Below are 18,809 nucleotides of genomic sequence, written 5' to 3'. Positions count from 1 at the left end.
TATGAACATACACTGAGCATCCTGATCAAACTTTTTACTGGAAGTGAGTCACTTAATGTCCTGCTGTCAAACAAAAAAACGTGCATATGTACACCGAGTCATTTGTTGTGCGTCATTGGTGTTGGAAGATGGTCATTTTAGGAGCTCCACCCCTGACAGAACAAACACAAAACATATGCTAACAGCTGAGCAACAGCAAACAGCCCACTGCTATAGGAGCACAGCAGATCCACTGGGAATTTGTTATTTAAATGGCTGTCAGCTTCAGGCTGAGAAATCACTCCGTTCTGATATTTCAAAGGCTGGGAGGGTCGCAGGTTCAACGGACCCTGTTTCCGTTCATGCAGACGGGCTGTCATTACTGATAGACATCAACCTGTTCCTGAAGGCTTCCTAACACTGGAAAAACACTTCTGCCTTTACACATTTACCACGTCAGGTACAAGATAAACAGGTTTAAAGGCAAACAGAAAGAAAGAAAGGAAAAGGATGTTATGATGTTAAAGCATGAAAATTGTCATTATTTACTCACTCATACCCTGGTTCCAATCCTGTTGTTATTTCTCTGTGGAACACAAACAGAATGTTTGGAGGGAGAGAGAAAAAAAAATCCTTGACACTGCTTTAATTTCCTATACAAATATTAATAATGCATATTTTAGGACTGTTAAGATTATTTTCACTGTGATAAATGTATTTCTTAATTTCTTGACAGTTATGGAGACACACACACACACACACAAATCCAGAAGAACTGTGACAAAGTCTCCAAGATGCTTCAAGAAACCTATACCTGCAAAGCTACAGTACTGTTAAAAGTTTTAGGCACTTGTGTAAAAATGCTGTAAAATGAGGATGCCGTCAAAAATAATGTCATAGATTTTCTTTATTAATTAACTATATTAACTAAATTAAATCAACATTTGGTGTGAGCATCCTTTGCGTTTAAAGCAGCTTTTGCCCTTGGTGCACTTGCGCATAATTTTTCAGGTAGCTGTGCAGGTAGGTCTCTTGAAGCATCTTGGAGTCCTACTGACACACTACAGCAAAAGATAGAAATAACTGACGTAAAACCATTTTTTAGATGGTGAAAATACTAGTGTTCTAAAAATTTTGGCCACCTCTCTCTCTCTCTCAACAAAACACACACACACACAGAGAAATATATATTATAAAAATATGATTTAAATGTTAAAAAAATAAGAAAATTACAAACAATATCTAAATGACATCTATTATTTATTTGTTTCTTTATGACTATATATAGAATAAAAATAAAAATACATTTAATAGTGGTTGCTACAACACACACGACAGCATTTTAGTGCAACGTTAAAAATAAAAAAAATGACGAGTAACAATGACGAATAAAAAAAGATTACGAGATTAAAGTCATAAGATTTCGAGAAAAAAGTCAAAATGACAAGAATAAAGTCGAGATATTTTGATAAAAAAGACAAATTACGAGAATAAAGTCATAGCAATATGAGAATCAAGTCAATAATTTGAGAATAGTCAAAATTACCAGAATAAAGTTGAAATATTTTGAGAATAAAGTCAAATTACATAATTATGTATTTATTAAGTATTAATAAATATGTATTAAGTATTGCTATGCCTTTATTCTCGTAATGTTGACTTTTTTCCTCAAAATATTTCAACTTTATTCTCGTATTGCTATGACTACTGAAAATATTTTGAATTCATTCTTGTAATTTTGACATTTTTCTCAAAATATTACGACTTTAATCTCGTAATGTTAATATTTTTTTTTTTTAAGTGGCACTAAAATGCTGTTGTACATACATACATATATATATATATGCGTGTGTGTGTAAAATTCATATATAGTTGTAGTTAATTTTATAAGATATTTGTTTATACTTACATATGTAATATGAATATGTATTATACATATGAAAACAATTAAAAAATATATAAAGTGGTGCCTTATAACAATAAAAAATAATTAAAAAATAAATGTATATTATAATAATATTATATTATGAATATAATTTTAAAAACACATTAAAAAATAAAAATGGTCCCTATGACATGAATGCTAAATTCAGGGTGATTTAGATTGTTATAACTTGAGTGCGAGATGTCATTTTTTAATCTGAATGCAAAAAAAATTGAGATTAGAAGTGAATAATCAGCACTGAATCACACATAAATATCATACAGCTTATAATAAGGCTTGGATAAGTTGGATTTTTTATCCTTTTTGGGCTTGACAACTGTCCTCGTATGGAAAACATTCCTCAAAATATCTGCTAGTGTTTCAACATCAGGGTGAGTAAACAATGACAGAATTCATCTTTGAACAGTTCCATCAAGTCTGAGATGGCATCAGAGTTATTCTGGGAAATCCAGCGTGAGCCGAGAGAAAGTTTCATTGTGTGCTTGTTGACAGGAGTGATAAACAGCAGCTGAAGGAGGCTGTGATGAGAGGCAGCTCCACGGCCCTGAATGAGCTCCAGCGCACAAGCAGCTGGACGAACGAGTGAAACACAGACCTACGTGCCAGAGAGCACAATGCAGACGTGTCACGTGACTGCTGACTACTCATTCATCTTTAATGACATGCATTGTTGAGTTCCTACCTGATCCTGTTGTCTATTCTTCAAATGGAATTTCTGAGGTAATCAATCGTAAAGATGCCACTGAATTTAAATGAACCATAATGAGGCTCCTATTATGACAGTGTTTCAGACTTTTAATGGCCCCAAAAGCATTTGGACATTTAGGCCGCACTTAAAGCCAACATAAAACACTGTTTGTAACTGATTTTACCCAAGGTAGATGTGAAAAAACGTTGAGCGGGAGCTAATTTTAACAACTAAATTAATTGGACTGTGAAAAGAGTGAGTTACGTACAGAATGGAGTACAGTGATTGGAGAACGGGTTAAAAATAAGATTCCTGAAAAGAAATATTTAGATGTACATTTTGATGAAAGATTACAAAGACAAAAATGCGTTTCATTGGAATATGAACCAATGAATCAATCAAAATAACATGATCAATAATGTGTATTAAACTCTCAAATTTGACTGTAAAAATGTCTAAAATTAAAGAAAAATCTGTAAGATTTTTTTCAGTGTTCTCTTGTGCTTACCGATTTTATTTGATGCATTTGATGCACAGTACAAACACTAATATTATGAAATAATATTACAATTTAAAAACACAGTTTTCGATTTGAATATATTTTAAAAAGTAATTTATTCCCAGTGATTGCAAAGCTATCAGCTAAAAAAAATAGATTTTTTTGGTAATAATATAAATGTCTTTACTGTCATTTTTGATCAGTTTAATGCATCCTTGTGGATTAAAATTATTATTATTTTTAAATCTTACTGACAACAAACTTTTGAGTGGTGGTGTATAAATAAAATAATACATACTTATAAAAAAAAAAAATAAAAAAAAATTTTTTTTAAACAAGTGGCATCTGCAAGCTAATTATGCTGACCTGTTCTCAAAATGAACTTTTTCCAAATTATTTTATCATTTGAAACTAAATAAATAACATTTAATTGAGCATTTCTGCTAAAAATATGTAATTAAAAACAATTAACAACATGGCTCAGTTACTGAATGAGACATTTGAGGTTTGGGGTTTTAGTGCCTTTAAACCCAAATGTATGACTTTTACTGGCTGTTGCACACATCTAGCATGCAAGACTAGTTAGTGGGCGATGTGCCATTTTAGGTCATGTTGCACGCCATCAAGTCAGGAGTTCTGGGCATCAGAGAGAAGATGTTTGACAGCTGCCAATCATCTACGTTTACGCTTACTACATCTACGTTTAACTTCTATGAACAGCACTGCTTCTGTCTTAACCAGTCCTCCGTCAACTCGTATTAGTAGAGCGTTCACTCATACACGCAGTGGTCTGGATCGAACCAACTCAAGTGCTTCCTCACACTGGGGTGCGTCTGTCAGATCAGCCTCAGGTAGATCTAAAAACAGACACATGTCAATCAAAAGTCCTTGTATACCTGAGCATCTGGCCATTTCAGGCCAACCAAGATTCCCTCAAAAACAACAAAAGCCAGCGGCTCGAAATCACGCAAACGTGGTTAAAATTAGCCCCTGTCCGTTTTACATTCAGTCCGGGTCGAGATCCCAGCTGAGTGTCTGGCTGCGTCTCTCTCAGGTCCTCCTCCTACACACCAAATTTCCATAAGAATGCAGCACGCTCTGCATATCAATCCGAACTCTTAATTAAAGAGCTGCTATATTCCTGCTGGCGTCACATACACGGGAAGTGCGCAGTAGACCCTTTCTCCCCGTTCTGATGGCCATTTGGAACGCAAATGAGGGAGGCGATCACACGCTCATTTGAGGGACACCTGATGGAGAACACTCAGTAAACACTCGAATGCATGCAGCCAAGTGTGCGTAAAAAAACCTCAGCGCACTAATCTTTTAGTTTGAAGCATAACACAAATTAAGTAACGTAAAATATATTGGAAACTATTCCATTAACTACAGTATGTTGTGCATTTGGAAATATCCAATTAAATAAAATCAATTACTCCATACAAAACACAATCTACAAAACATCTTTTGTTTACTAAATAGAAATGCTGGTGTATACAAACAAAACGATAATATACACAATTGAAACAAATATTTTAAGATATAACGAAAGCCATTTTATTTTTTGTTGTATCAAAACAAAAGACGAGTCCTTTTATAAGGAGATGAACTTATCTCCAGTCTTTTGGGTCGGAGAACTTCGCTGAAGAATGTTTCCTTTTAGATGCTTCAGCTTGACACATTGGTTGAAATAGAAAAGTCCTTTTTTATAATGTCTGCCAGTTTCGGTTCCACTTCTGACAACAAGCTAACCAGGTGCTGGACCTGTAGATGAGATGAGAAAAGACGAGAAGCTCTGTGATCATTGAGGGCCTGTAGGAGCAGCGAGAAAGACAAAACAAAACAAAAAAAAAAAGAGAAGAACGTACCGCCGTTATATGTTGAGGTACGAGGGTGCCAACAGCAGACACACAGCTTCTCTCTGTCAAACACCCTTCCTTGACTATAGATGACAACAGATCCTGAAGATTAAAGGGAATTTTCAATCAATTAATATGTAATATATTTAACATTTGTATGTTTTAATTTAGTCATTTTTACATTTACTTTATATTTTCATAATACAATAAATTTTTTTGGAATGTGCTTGTATTTAATATACTATATATATATTAATTTAAAATTGTATAATTTATTATTTTTTAAATATAATATTTTTTATATTTTTATAGTGCTGCCAAACGATTAATCACGATTAATCGCATCTAAAATAAACGTTTTTGTTTACATAATATATGTGTGTATACTGTGTATATTTATTATGTATATATAAATACACACACATGCATGTATATTTCAGAAAAATAGGTTATGTTTATATATTAAATATATTTATTCATAATTAGTGCTGTCAAACGATTAATCGCATCCAAAATAAAAGTTTTTGTGTACATAATATTTATGAGTGTACTGTGTATATGTATTATGTATATAAAAATACACACAAATACAGTATATATTTAAGAAAAAAGTGTTATGTTTATATATTAAAAATATTTATATATAATATAAATTATATGAATATAAATATATACATGTAAATATTTTCAAAATATATACTGTATGTGTGTGTGTATTTATATATACATAATAAATATAAACAGTACACACATATATTATGTAAACAAAAACTTATTTTGGATGTGATTAATCACGATTAATCGTTTGACAGCACTATTCATAATATAAATTATATGAATATAAATATAGACATGTAAATATTCTCAAAATATATACTGTATGTGTGTGTATTTATATATACATAATAAATATAAACAGTACACACATATATTATGTAAACAAAAACTTATTTTGGATGTGATTAATCACGATTAATCGTTTGACAGCACTAAATATAATATATTATAACATGGTATCAAGTTAGAATTTAATAATTTATTACTATTTTGTAAACTGGATAGCTGCCAGTTTCACCTTATTCAGTTGCATAAGGATGGCTGAAAGGAACTCTGCTGTGGTTTCGACTAAAGCCTTGAGCTGTTCATCTTCCTCTTGCTTCACTTCTTCTTTCTGACTCTCTTCCGATTCGGAGTTTCCAGCTGTTCGGCTCTGACGCCATTCAGTATTGAACTGCAGAATGCGAATAAGACTTCCTAATAATTCTGTACCTGTTAAGAATAAACACACATTATGAAACCGAAACAGCAATACGATAGCAAACCTTAAACAAACAACACAATGCCTCTCATGAAGCAATGAATCTGATATGTTAAAAGTGTGTGTTTCGTACTGATAGCTGTCTGCAGGCTGGAGTGTAACGCTGAGAGTAAGGCGAGCGCTGGGGCCAGGAGAGCTTTCTGCTCCTGCAGGATGAGAGGAGGATCGTCTGCTTGACATAAATCCTCACATACTATCTTACACACAAACATCCACACCGCACGACCACAAGCTCCATCTGATACTGTAGACAAGGTAAAAACAAGAAATCATTGCAAATCATCATATTAGAATGATTTCTGAAGGATCATGAGACACTGAAGACTGGAGTAATGAGGCTGAAAATTCAGTTTTTGGATCACAGGAATAAATTACATTTTAAAATTGTTGTAATAATAAATTATTGTAATAATACTTCAAAATATATATATTTATATATAATATAAAATATAATAATATAAATGTATATACATGTAAATATTTTCAAAATATATACTGAATGTGTGTGTATTTATATTTATACATAACAAATAAACACAGTACACATAAATATATTATGTAAACAAAAACTTTTATGTTGGATGTGATTAATCGCGATTAATCGTTCAACAGCACTAGAAAAAAAAAAAAGAACTATTATATATTATTTATATAATAAATATTAACAATAAAAAGGTTAAAGTTATTAAGTAGTAGTAGTAGTATAAATGTGTAATTCATTGCTAAAAAACAAAAATCACACATGAAAAAAATAAATAAATATGCATAAGTTTGGGGGAAAAAACAAACAAAAATTGCTGCTAAATTTCTTAAGAGTTCCAGGCACTTTTGTGCCTATTTGTTGAAAGCATCATTAGCAACATTTGTGAACATCACTGACCATTGGTGGAGCTGCTCATGATGAAACACAGACTGCAGCACACCGCCGGCTGCTGCCGTATCCTCTCCAGCCACAGAGGGGCGACATCAGGCTGAGACAGGCACGTTAGCAGGAGCCTGAGGAGGCCACAGTGTTGCAAGTCACATACCCACATTCAGTAAAATGCAGCATGTATTGTAAAAGTTTTCTTCGAATTTTGTAACAGGGCTTTATCAGCACTGACCTGCAAGTCTCCAAGAGCGTAGGTGGATCATTGTCCCCGAGCAGAAGAAGTAACACAGAGCTGAGATATACAGAGAACATGTCAGACATGAATTAGTAGTATTGTATTTACAAAAGTAGCTGAATTATTCTGAAGTTAACAGAGAGTTACCATAGGTCAGAGTTCTGGCTGAGAGACACACATGTGTCATGGAAACAGGCCATATTACCCAGAATTCCAACACAGATTTCCTGTAACAGAAGCTCTGAGTAATTATATGTAGTCATAGGCATACAAGCATTATGTAAAGCAGTTACAGTGGTAAAATGTCTATGCATACCGTGAGCCGCGGACTACGTGACTTTGCGATCACACCCAGCAAGATGTCTTGAGCTTTGAACTCCTGAAGAAAAACAGCCACATCCTAGAGAGAAAACACATGTAATGTATATGTAGATGGTGGGCATGGAGCAGGGGGATGAATACAGTGCGTTTCAGTTGACCTTATCCATAGCCATGTCCCAAACTTTACACAAGTCCTCCTCCAGATCATCTGTCAGTTCCACTGAAGAATCACTCGGCCCACTTTCCTGATCTGTCACCATCTAGAAGGTAATTGAAGTATATATTAAGAAAGAAATGAAGGAATTGCACAGCTTCAAGAAAACTTGTTGATAGATGGACGGATGGATGGATATATAGAAATAAAAAAGGGGGTAAAATTATATTTCATTTGAAAACACATACAACACATATACAAAGAAACACAAATGATTTCATTTTATTTTTATATGTATTTTTATGTTTTATTAATTTAATCACAATTAATCGTTTGACAGCACTAATATATATATATACATATAAAACACAAATTACATTACATATAATTCATTTCACAAGTTAAAAAAAAGAGTAAAGTATTATATATTAAAAGTACATTAAAATATAGTTATGCATCTAAATAAACTATAAAATTACAGTATAGATGCAATATATTATAGTTAATGTAATATAAAAATATATTTTAGTGACCCTTTTAGTAGTTTAAATAATGTATAAATGATTTTTTCATATTTATATAAATTTACTTTAAAATGATATTTATATAATTATGATAAAAATTAAAAAGACAATTAAAATCAAAAGGGGTCAAATTATATTTAAATGTAATTAAAAATAAAAGTTTTTTTTTTTTAATGTATTTTTAATAAAACACAAATGGCATGTTTTTAAAATTTAGATATCGTCTTTCAACGTAACAGGTATGTTTTTGTAAAAATGAAACAACATAATCTGACCTGTACTTATTAAAACATCTAAAAGAAAAGTGATCATACTACATTTTATTATATTTTAAATGATCCAAAACTTTTTATATTTTAAATTATTAAAAGTGGCAAAGATTGTTAAAGATTTAAATTGACAATTAATTAGTATTTTGGGGGCTGCACTGTGATCTTCTTGTTCTGATATGCCTGACAAGATGCTTGTTATGTGGAGACCAATGATACAGAAGTCTAGCATGCATGGTTATACCTGAATAAGGCGGGTCAGAGTGCTGAAGAGCCAGTGCTTGCTGTACACGGTCTCCCCGATGGCGTCCGCCTCCTCAGTCTCATCTTCCTCGGGTGGAGGCGATGGGTTGCGGTCCATCACCGGCGAACCTGCGGTGGAGGATCCACAACTGTCTCCATCCACCTCCTCCTGAGAGCATCTGTCTTTGTGCTCTGATGAAATCAATACATGACATAAAAGCATGAGGGATGAGATAAAATGCATGCATAAACCTCCAATACACAGCATAAAACATATCATATGCATGCAAAAAAAAAAAAAGTCTCAGATAAAGTATAAATGTATACACAAACCCCACATGCACACAAAACGCATACATAACTTGCATGACTACATGTATGCATTAACTTCTCATTCATTCATGCAAAGCCTGACCTAAATGCATGGTTAAATCGAGTTACTGTAATTAACGCGTAAGTTATAATATTGAGTTGCGTACAAGACACGAGTCCAACACGCTTTAGCAACATAAGTGTGAAATGCAAACTTACAAAACCAGTTACGCTGTATGTTTAAAGCTCGAAAGGTTTTGCAGGTTTATTTATATAATACCGGTTCAAAAACGTGGCAAATATTGATTTATTAAAATAAACATTCACTGCAGAGAGGATCAACACCCACATATCCTGACTTACCCATTAATAATGACTTTTCACAACCAACGCTAAAATGCTCAGAAATATCAATTCGAAAAATGCATTTTAAGCTTCATGGTTTAACGTTTTGAATAAGCACATAAAAGCGAATACTTCCGCTCACAACTCCACAGAGCATGATGGGAAAGAATAAGGAAAATAAGAGTGGATAGAATGGCAGTTGCACGAAACGTCTAAACATAAATGGGCGGAGTTTGTGTCCCGGTTTGACAAGCACAAGTTTGACAAGGGAATAAATAGTATTTTTCATATTTCTGCTCTACAACATCTATTTTTTTTTATTCAGTGTCTGTAAATGTTTAAGTGTAATTATTTAGCTATATATTATTGTCTAGAACAGGACGGAAGCACATTTTCACAAGGTACGAATCTGATTAGGCTAAACTGGTGCTTTAATATAGTCTTTGGTCGGATCTCTGTATGTCAGTCACCAGTTTTCGACATGAATATTTAAACGGCTACACTTTTTTTTAACTGTAAAATGTCTCTGTGGGACAAAAAACCTGATTTGAATGCGGGTTAATGAGGGTTTCTGAGCCTCCATGCGCCCCCTGGAGGAAGAATCCTTGTTGTCACTTTAAAACGGTTACAGCTTTTGTTGTCGAAAGGTAATCTTTTTTACACTGTCTGTGTGTTTTATATCTTTATCATTAATTGACTAATGACCTAAAACAGTGCAGAATATTTCTTATATTTACTATTTTACCTCATAACTTTAAACTTTTTCACGTTTCAGTGTGGTCTCAGACTTCTGAACCCCACTGTATTTGTACAAAGTAATGTTCATTTCTGTAGGCCTGTGTTACATTCAGATTTGCTATGGATTGTAAATTATTGTAATCCAAGGTTTTGTCCTCAACTCGATGGTTAGATTATACTCTTTTCCACTTGATCTCAGTAGTCCTATCTAATAATCGAGGCAATGTACTGCAGTCTTACACTGTATATACTGTACACAACATAGCCTATATGTCAAATGAGGCAGTGTCAATAGGAACTAGAGGCAGTACAACCAGTGCTGGTTTATCTAATCAATGTTTTATGTTTGTTCCCTCCCTGTGCCAACAATGTGCCCGGTTTCATAAAGACATTTTCTGAAGAACAGCTGTTTCTTAGACTGTTAACACATGCTTTGCAGTGTTACAAAAAGGTGGAGCCATCATCTCACTTTACATGCACATCAAACCTGATGTTTGCCTTTGGAGGAACTTTTATACAGTGGTAGAGAGAATGCTGCAACTGAAAAAACATACAAATAGAAAAAGAAAAAAAAACACCAGCAAATTAAGAAAACATCTTCATCAGTTTGACTCACAATGCAACCAAATACAGAAACACACTGCAAAACAAACAAAAAGAAAAAAAAAAAGATTTCAGTGTTGTTCTTTTTGTTTTCTGAAGATTACATAAAAATTGCACTGGAAACTTTTTATTGCCTTTAACATTTATTTGCTTGACTTTGCATTTATTCTTGTCCCAAGCACATATTTTCACTGCAGAGCCAAATACATCCCCTCTCTGGACATAATGGGTGGAGATTTACCTAGTCCAGCTCCACCTCTATGGGTGGGCTTAGGGTGTGGTTGGGGTGTTTAGCTCCACCCATTACGTCCAGCAAGGGGACCTGGTCTGCATTTCCCAAAGGCATGGTAAGCCTAAGTTGATCGTATCTCCATTGGTGACAATGGTTCTACGATCAACTTAAGCTTACGATGCTTTTGGGAAACGCAGCCCTGGATGTCAAGCTCCACCCATTGGCTCTGCAGTGAGCAGCCTCTTCATATTTTTAATCTTAACATATTAAAATCCATATAGAGTCAAATAAATAAAGTTTTTTTGAGTAAAAGTGATTTATAAGGAGACAAAATTGCCAGTTATTGCCAGTCATTTTCCTAGGTCCACATGGGTCAAGCATATTTCAAGAAATACGCATAAATGCATTTTATTTTATTTTTATTTTTAAAAAATGTTAATATTTTTTTTATCAGCATCATGTTTGTCTAAAGCCTGTTCATATGAATATAGTTATTTTTACTGAAACAGTCAGACATTTCTTTGTTACCATTTGATTTTTCCTCAATAAGACTCCTTTATTTATTTTATTTTATTTTATTTTAGTTTGAGTATCATCTCTATATTATTTAGAAGCTTTTATATTCAAGACACAATTTCTGAAATTTGAAATGTATTAGAATTTCAGCTTGTGCATCACATATTGAGTTTAAAAAAAGATTTTAGATTAAGAACTGTTTTTTTATTTTTTTTATTTTAAACAGTAGGCTTTATGTTTCCTGGGGATTGTAACCTTAACAACGGCATCTTTATTTTCTAAGATTGAAGACTTCAGATATACCAAGACTGGCCACTCATATGAATGGGAGAAAATCAGGTTTGCCAGGTTTTCAGAACAAAACCCGCCCAGTTGCTACTCAAAACTAGCCCAATCGTGTTTCAAGGGGGGGTCCCCCGGCATTCCGGGGGTAAAATACATGTTTTTTGGGGGGTTGCCCCTGGTAAAATTTGCATTCCAGGGGCCTTTGCAGCAAATGGCCAATAATTGAAATGGCAAAAAAGCATGATGGACAGAACAAAAAGTCAAGGGAGCAGTCATGTGTGACCTTTATAATGATCTAATGCCTAAATATTGTTAAAATGCAGTTCTAAATTTGGTCAATTATATTCATTAAGCACTTTTTTGAGTAAAAAAAAGGTGGGGAGCAGAGCTTATTGCACAGCATGACAGTGTTTAGATGAGGTGTAACTAGTTTACGCCACAGGTAGCTGACCTTTCAAGAACTTTTCAGTGAATGATTTAACATTATGCAAGACACAGCAATGTGAAGTGAAATGCTATATAAGGCAGTCTGTTTATTTATCCTTATGAATATGGTTGCTTCCAACAATGAATTTCAGTCTGCAAGTGATATTCATTCAAGTTGTATTGTGTACTTAGTATATGTACGGAGGGAAACTGCATCTGTATGAGTTTTCCCGGGCCTGGCCTGTGCGAAGTAAAGTAGGGATCTCACTTCACAACCTTTGATGGGAAAGAATTCCTTTTCCATGGAGACAGTAATTATGTGCTTTTAAAAGTGTGTTCTCAATACTCAGACTGATACTTCCTCATTTCCTCTCTCCCTCATCCTCCAGCCTGTGCCCCAGAAACTGATCAAAGTCAGTGGACTTGAAGGACATCTCAATTCCCTTATTGCACTGTGGCAAGGTGAGAAACAAGGAGTAAGGAAGCTTCCAGAGGAGCTATGAGTGAGGATACACATGTCTATATAATGTGGAAGTCTTGTTGAAAAACCTGATGCGTTTAAAGGACATTTAAACTTAAATAGCTGATCTAGTTTGAACCTGCTGATGAGATTTCCTCCACTTTGACCGTAAAATGTTATGAAACATTCAATATTTTTAATTAAAGTATACTTCACCCATTCAGTTTGCGATCCTGAGCAATGTCTTGTGAAGAAATGTGATGTGGGATTTGAATTAGCATTAAACTGAAGACAGTTGCTGTTGATATGATGGTGAGTAAATCATGACAGAATTTTCTCTGCAAGCAATTTCCAAATTTTTTTTTTTTCAGTGTCCAAAGACGTCTGTGTGTACAATAACAGTGAGTACAAGGTGAACTGATGGGTTCATTTGTTTATATTAATGAACTATCATATACAATTAAGTGTAAGCATTTGAATTATCATTATATAGTCAAAATATAATAAGGGGTTCACTCCAAGGGGTTTAAATATGTGAAAAAATAAGGAGAGTGCTGCTGTGGATCATGTAGACAAGTGGCCTGCATTTATGCTGCACCAGACAAAACCAGACATGTTTTCAAGGTACATTTCTTCCTTCTTTCAGTTCATCAGACAAAGCATCTGCTCTGCTTTTCAGTCCTCATAGAGTCTGTCTGTCTTTTGTTAGTTTGGATAAGTCCACAGTTATAAATGTGAAACTGTTCCCTGTCATGAAATTGATGGCTCGTTTATGACTGAAAGGAGATCTGAGAAGTGCCCTTATTTGAGTTCACTTGACTGTAAACCTGTCATTTTCTGACGCAGTACAGTTTTTATTAATTGATTGAACAGAGGTTATGTAGCTTTGTTCACCAGCACACACAGCGTGAGCCATTATGTCTTATTCATGGACAGATGATAAGAACTGGATTCACAAAAAAATCCAACTTTAAGAAGTTCTTTACAAAGATTTTTAACAACAATCTGTTCATGAAGTTATAAAATAAGTGGGATGTTCTTTTTAATGAGTCTTTAATGAGTTTTTAATGAGTGAATAATTAAACTACAAACTTCTTTTCAAGTGCTTTGAATATGTGAAAGAAGACGGAGAGTGCTGTGGAACATGTAGACAAAGATGTTGTATTTATTTATAATGCACCAGACATACCCTCCAGGCACATAGTCGAACTTTCTCAATGTTTTCTTAATTCTTTCAGTTCATTACACAAAGTATCTGTGCTGTTTTTCAAACCTCATATAGCCTGTTTAGGTTCAAGAGGCGTATAAGTTCAAATGTACGACAGGTACCTGCAATGAAGTTAATGGCTCACTTGCGATTGTTAAAAAATGCCCCGACTTTAATCCAAATGACTGTGTGCCTGTAAGCTTGTATTTTGTATTACTGTTGCTTTCTGCTGCTTAAGTTTGGATGTGTGGCTTTGACATATTATAGTTTTTTTCTTTTCTCCAGACTAAGGTCAATGCTGTCAAAACAATTAACACAGCCAAAGAAACATAACCCTAATTTAACAAAACAAAAAATTGCAGTTGGGCTTTTTTAATATATCAAAGAAGGGGAAAATTCTGCCATCATTTGCTCACCCGAATGTTGTTCCAAACAGTGAAAGGGGTTTATTTATTAAGAAAAAAAAATCAAAAGTAACCAATACAACGTGTGTGCTTTATTCTTCTTTACAGTATGTGAGGAACAGACCAAAATTTAAGTAGTTATTTCCCAAAAACCTTGTTTGAGAGCCACGATCAACATTCACTTTCATTGTACAAAAAAGACCAGCTTGGAAAATCTGCTCTAAATAATAGCTCTCGTGTTTCATACAAGAGAGAAATTAATACCGGGTGAGTTACTGATGACACAATGGGGTGAAATATGAAATATTATTTTAATACTCTAAATGGCTGTGTTAACGGTCTGTACTTCGGGCTTGACAATTTTGTGTATTGTTTCAAGAAAATATGTAAATATTGCATGAAAGTGTGCAATATGTTTTGGAAAATTGGATAAATTTTTTAAGCGATTTGACCATACTTTGTGAAATGTGTAAATACTGTTTTCTATTATTAGTCCTGTCTTTACAGGGAACATTAAAATTGGACACAGATGGATGTTGCCAGATCTGTAAGATATTCTTTATACTGAACATCCTGACACAAACAATAATTTTTATTTTAAAATAGTTTTGTCCACTTTGTGTTTAAGAAGATCATTTAACAGATGTACAGTAGTGAATTAAAAAAACATGCTAGGCAGTACATACAATACAGTGCATGTATTGCTCATGAGAGTCACAGGTTTACATACCTCTGTTATCTCTCAGGTGAAACCAGCAACTGTATTCTTGAGAAGAACATCACCCGTCTGCATGTCAAGGATTGCACTCCCGTCAAGGATGTAGAAGTTACATCCTGCACTGGCCACTGTGACACCAAATCAATGTGAGAGCATTGCATCCCTGTTGATCACAAATATATTCTTTTTTCTTTTGAATTCTCAGATGAATTGTAAAGTATTAGAGTTGTACATCACATAATATTTCATAAGACCTCCTTTCTGAACACTTAACAATGAACAGTAATTATCAATATTAATAAAATATATATAAAAAAAGGATAACAGCATTGCAAATTAAGACTCATTTAAGCTGGTGCTCAGTAGGGACAATCTAGTTTGGGACCAAATGTTGATTTGTTTGTGATTGATAGACTTATATTTCCCATAAATTAAATAAAAATACTTTTTTTTCTTTGGCAACAGGATTGAGAAATATCAGTGTATTTTCTATAATGATATTGGATATCAAATCAACAGACTATGTTTTAACAACAACAACAAAAAAAGTGTTTGTGTTCATATTTTTCCATGTATTCAATGAAATTTCTAAATTTTTAAGTGTTCCTTAAGCATCCAATCCTTTGTGGAGACACTGCATTATTAGGATAAACTCACATTCAGCAATACTACAGTCATCTGACTGATGTTTTCTCGGAAACCTGCACAAGGCGTTCGATGTAATGCACAGCTGTTCCTGCTGCCAGGAGGAGAAGTTCACCCTTCGACCGGTGACGCTGAAGTGTACCAACAGCAGCGAGACCCTTCTTAACTACAAGTACATAGAGAGCTGCTCATGCACTCCAATTAAGTGTAAAGACCAGAACATGCTTGTATGCTGATTTGAACATGAACCAATAATCTGACACCCTAAGAAAACAACAATTTCAAAATATATATTCAAAAATGGCAATAGAGATGATTTAAGCTGATTGTTACAGTGCATTAATGGCTAAAGTTATATTGCTCCATTTATTTATTTATTTTTCTGTCTGGTTTGATCCAGGGGTATGGTTAACTCTACTCTGTTTTGTTATCTATCAAAGGGGATCCTGGACATTTTTCTTTTATTTGTTAGTTTATTTGGGAACGCATGAGATAATTACTTTTCCTTCCAATGAAGTGAATTAAAATCACAATAAAGCATAATAAAGAGCATCAATTACAGTCCCCTGGATTTTTTTCCAATAAAATGCCTGTGAATGCACTGAAATAAAACCACCAGCACTAGATATCTCACAATGATTGAAGTACAAAGACTTTAAAGGTTTTAGACTTTAGAAGGTTTACAGATCATCTCCAGTATATGGTTTCATATTTACAGTGAAAATGCATAAGTCCTAAAACTTAGTCCATGTTTCCCATATTGTAGACGTGTCCTTGAGACAACAGGCAAACGAATGCAACTGAAAATATTAGTGATTGCTTCAATGAAGTTTCAATTTAAGCATTAACTGCCACGGTGCATACAATAGTTCGTGTAATATGATATAGGCTATAATGATATAATATGATTGATTACAGGCGCACAACTGAGCAAACAATGAAAGAATTAAGCTATGCTAGCCTAGGCTAATACAGATTTTTAGTCTTTGATTTAAAAAAAAAATTTAATTTAGATTTTTTACTCCTTCCCTGGAATTACTCTTGTACTGTTCTGAACTCAGTATGATGACCGAGGCAATATACTGCAGCCTTACACTGTACATACACAACATTCATGTCAAATGAGGCAGTGTCAATAGAAACTTGACGCAGTACAACCAATGTTGGTTTATCTAATCAATGTTTTATATTTGTTCCCTCCCTTTGCCAACAATGTTGCCCGGTTTCATAAGGGCATTTTCTGAAGAACAGCTGTTTATCATGCTATATATACTATATACTATATATTCTTATACTTCTTATACTTGCGTTTGCAGTATTGCAAAAAGGTGGAGGATCGGATCTCACTTTGCATGCACATCAAAAGCCTGATGTCTGCCTTTGGAGGAACTTTTGCTGTACTGAAGGAAGTTGTTTGATGGCTTGGGCAGATCTCAATATCACAAAATTATTATATTTGCTGTTGACTGAAGGCTGAAGGCCTGAATTTAGGGGAGAGTGGGGACGGTTGCAACACTTTTTGCATTTCCTTTAGTTTCTCAGAGACTGTTTGTGTTAGAAAGCCAAAATTTTAATACAATGAAGCCACATCTGTCAGCTACTCACACACACTACTGTAACGTGTACATATGACAAAGTCAAATGTTGCAACTAACCCCATAAGAGGGGACAGTTGCAACAGTACACAGGGGCAGATGCAACATTCATTCAAATTTAATTAAAATAATTTCTTAAATATCATTTTGCGATTTCTTTATTTTATTTGTGCACAGACAGGGTCTTCAATAAGTTAAATTAGCTGTATAAAAACAAGGAATAGGCTAGTAAATGGAAAAACATTTTAAAGTAACAAGTAACAACCATGTTTTGGTTGTTACAACACATTACAACACATCTGAACTACAAAATATTAATTTAATCAAAATCAAGACACTGAAATTTAATAATAGCCTACTTCTGTTAACATCTGTGAAAGTTTACTGAACTAGGGCCAGTTGCATAAACATAGCCACTATGTTTGACTAACTAGCAGTTAACCTGGTAATCAGTCTTACTTTTAAAAATTCAAAAATAGACAAATCTACCATTTTATGTATCTGACTTTATAAGTGTGTGTGTGTGTGTGTGTGTAAGACAAAGAGAGGGTGAGAGTGAAGGAAATTAGTCCACCTTAGACTCGAACTGATTTTTAACCTATTTACTTACTGTAAATATAAAAGGGTGAGATATCTGACTATTGAAAGGGATTCTTTACCAATCCATAAAATTGCAATTTTGTAATGTTATGGCAAGCTTTTAAATCAGTGTTGTGGTAAGGGACAGCATGTTGGGACGGTTGCAACAGCGTGTAACTTGGTATATTAGCTTGACACAATATCTTTGACATATGCAAGCTATGCCTATTAGAAACTAAGAAAACACAGATTAAAATGATGTTTTTACAAAGCTTCACGCAAACAACGTAGTATGACAAAAAATCAGGGCCCGTATTCACAAAACATTTTATCTTACCACTAAGAGTTCTCCTAAATAGCAGTAAAAGGTTTTCTCTTAAAACCTATTCACAAACCTGCTGAGACAAACTTTTACTAAGGAATAGACAGAAGTCTTAAAGGGGTCATATGATGCGATTTCAATTTTTCCTTTCTCTTTGGAGTGTTACAAGCTCTAACACGCATTCTAACACGCCCCCACATGTCTATGTCACGATGTGGGAAGATTTGCATAACACCACCCAAATGTTCACGCAAAGAAAGAAGGCGTAACTTTTATTCTCGCTGTAGTGTTGTTGTTGCTGCCGCCGCCATGTAGTGAAGGCGCTGTGTGTTTCGTTGTGAAAGTGAAACTACTTTGTTTGGCCTTCCAAAAGAGGACGATATCTGATCCGAGCTGATCCATGCTGGTCGCTGAGGGAATACATCAACTTAGTGCTGTGGATCGCTGGATCGGCTTTCACCGTGGACGAAGCGGAGTCCAGCCCGGGGTCATCACATGTGGTTGCCGCAAGCCCGCC

At 34.3% G+C, this 18,809-nt stretch overlaps 1 protein-coding gene across 1 annotated transcript; it reads right to left on the bottom strand.

The window, feature by feature from the left end:
- Positions 1-4,578: 4,578 nt before the first annotated feature.
- On the bottom strand, positions 4,579-9,723 carry LOC107720758 (protein saal1-like). Its single transcript, XM_016528583.1, has 11 exons — positions 9,581-9,723; positions 8,907-9,097; positions 7,874-7,975; positions 7,711-7,794; positions 7,542-7,621; positions 7,392-7,451; positions 7,169-7,284; positions 6,362-6,532; positions 6,046-6,239; positions 4,980-5,072; positions 4,579-4,875 (listed from the first exon to the last, which is right to left on the bottom strand). Exons 1-11 carry the CDS (start codon positions 9,582-9,584, stop codon positions 4,780-4,782), a joined length of 1,191 nt encoding a protein of 396 aa, XP_016384069.1. The 5' UTR covers positions 9,585-9,723; the 3' UTR covers positions 4,579-4,779.
- Between the last annotated feature and the right edge of the window lie 9,086 nt (positions 9,724-18,809).

This window comes from Sinocyclocheilus rhinocerous, unplaced genomic scaffold (genome assembly GCF_001515625.1).
Source record: "Sinocyclocheilus rhinocerous isolate Xijiao unplaced genomic scaffold, SAMN03320098_v1.1 scaffold1022, whole genome shotgun sequence".
NCBI classification, from domain to species: domain Eukaryota; kingdom Metazoa; phylum Chordata; class Actinopteri; order Cypriniformes; family Cyprinidae; genus Sinocyclocheilus; species Sinocyclocheilus rhinocerous.
The sequence above is the reverse complement of the archived record's forward strand: the minus strand, read 5'-3'. Positions and strand labels throughout refer to the sequence as shown.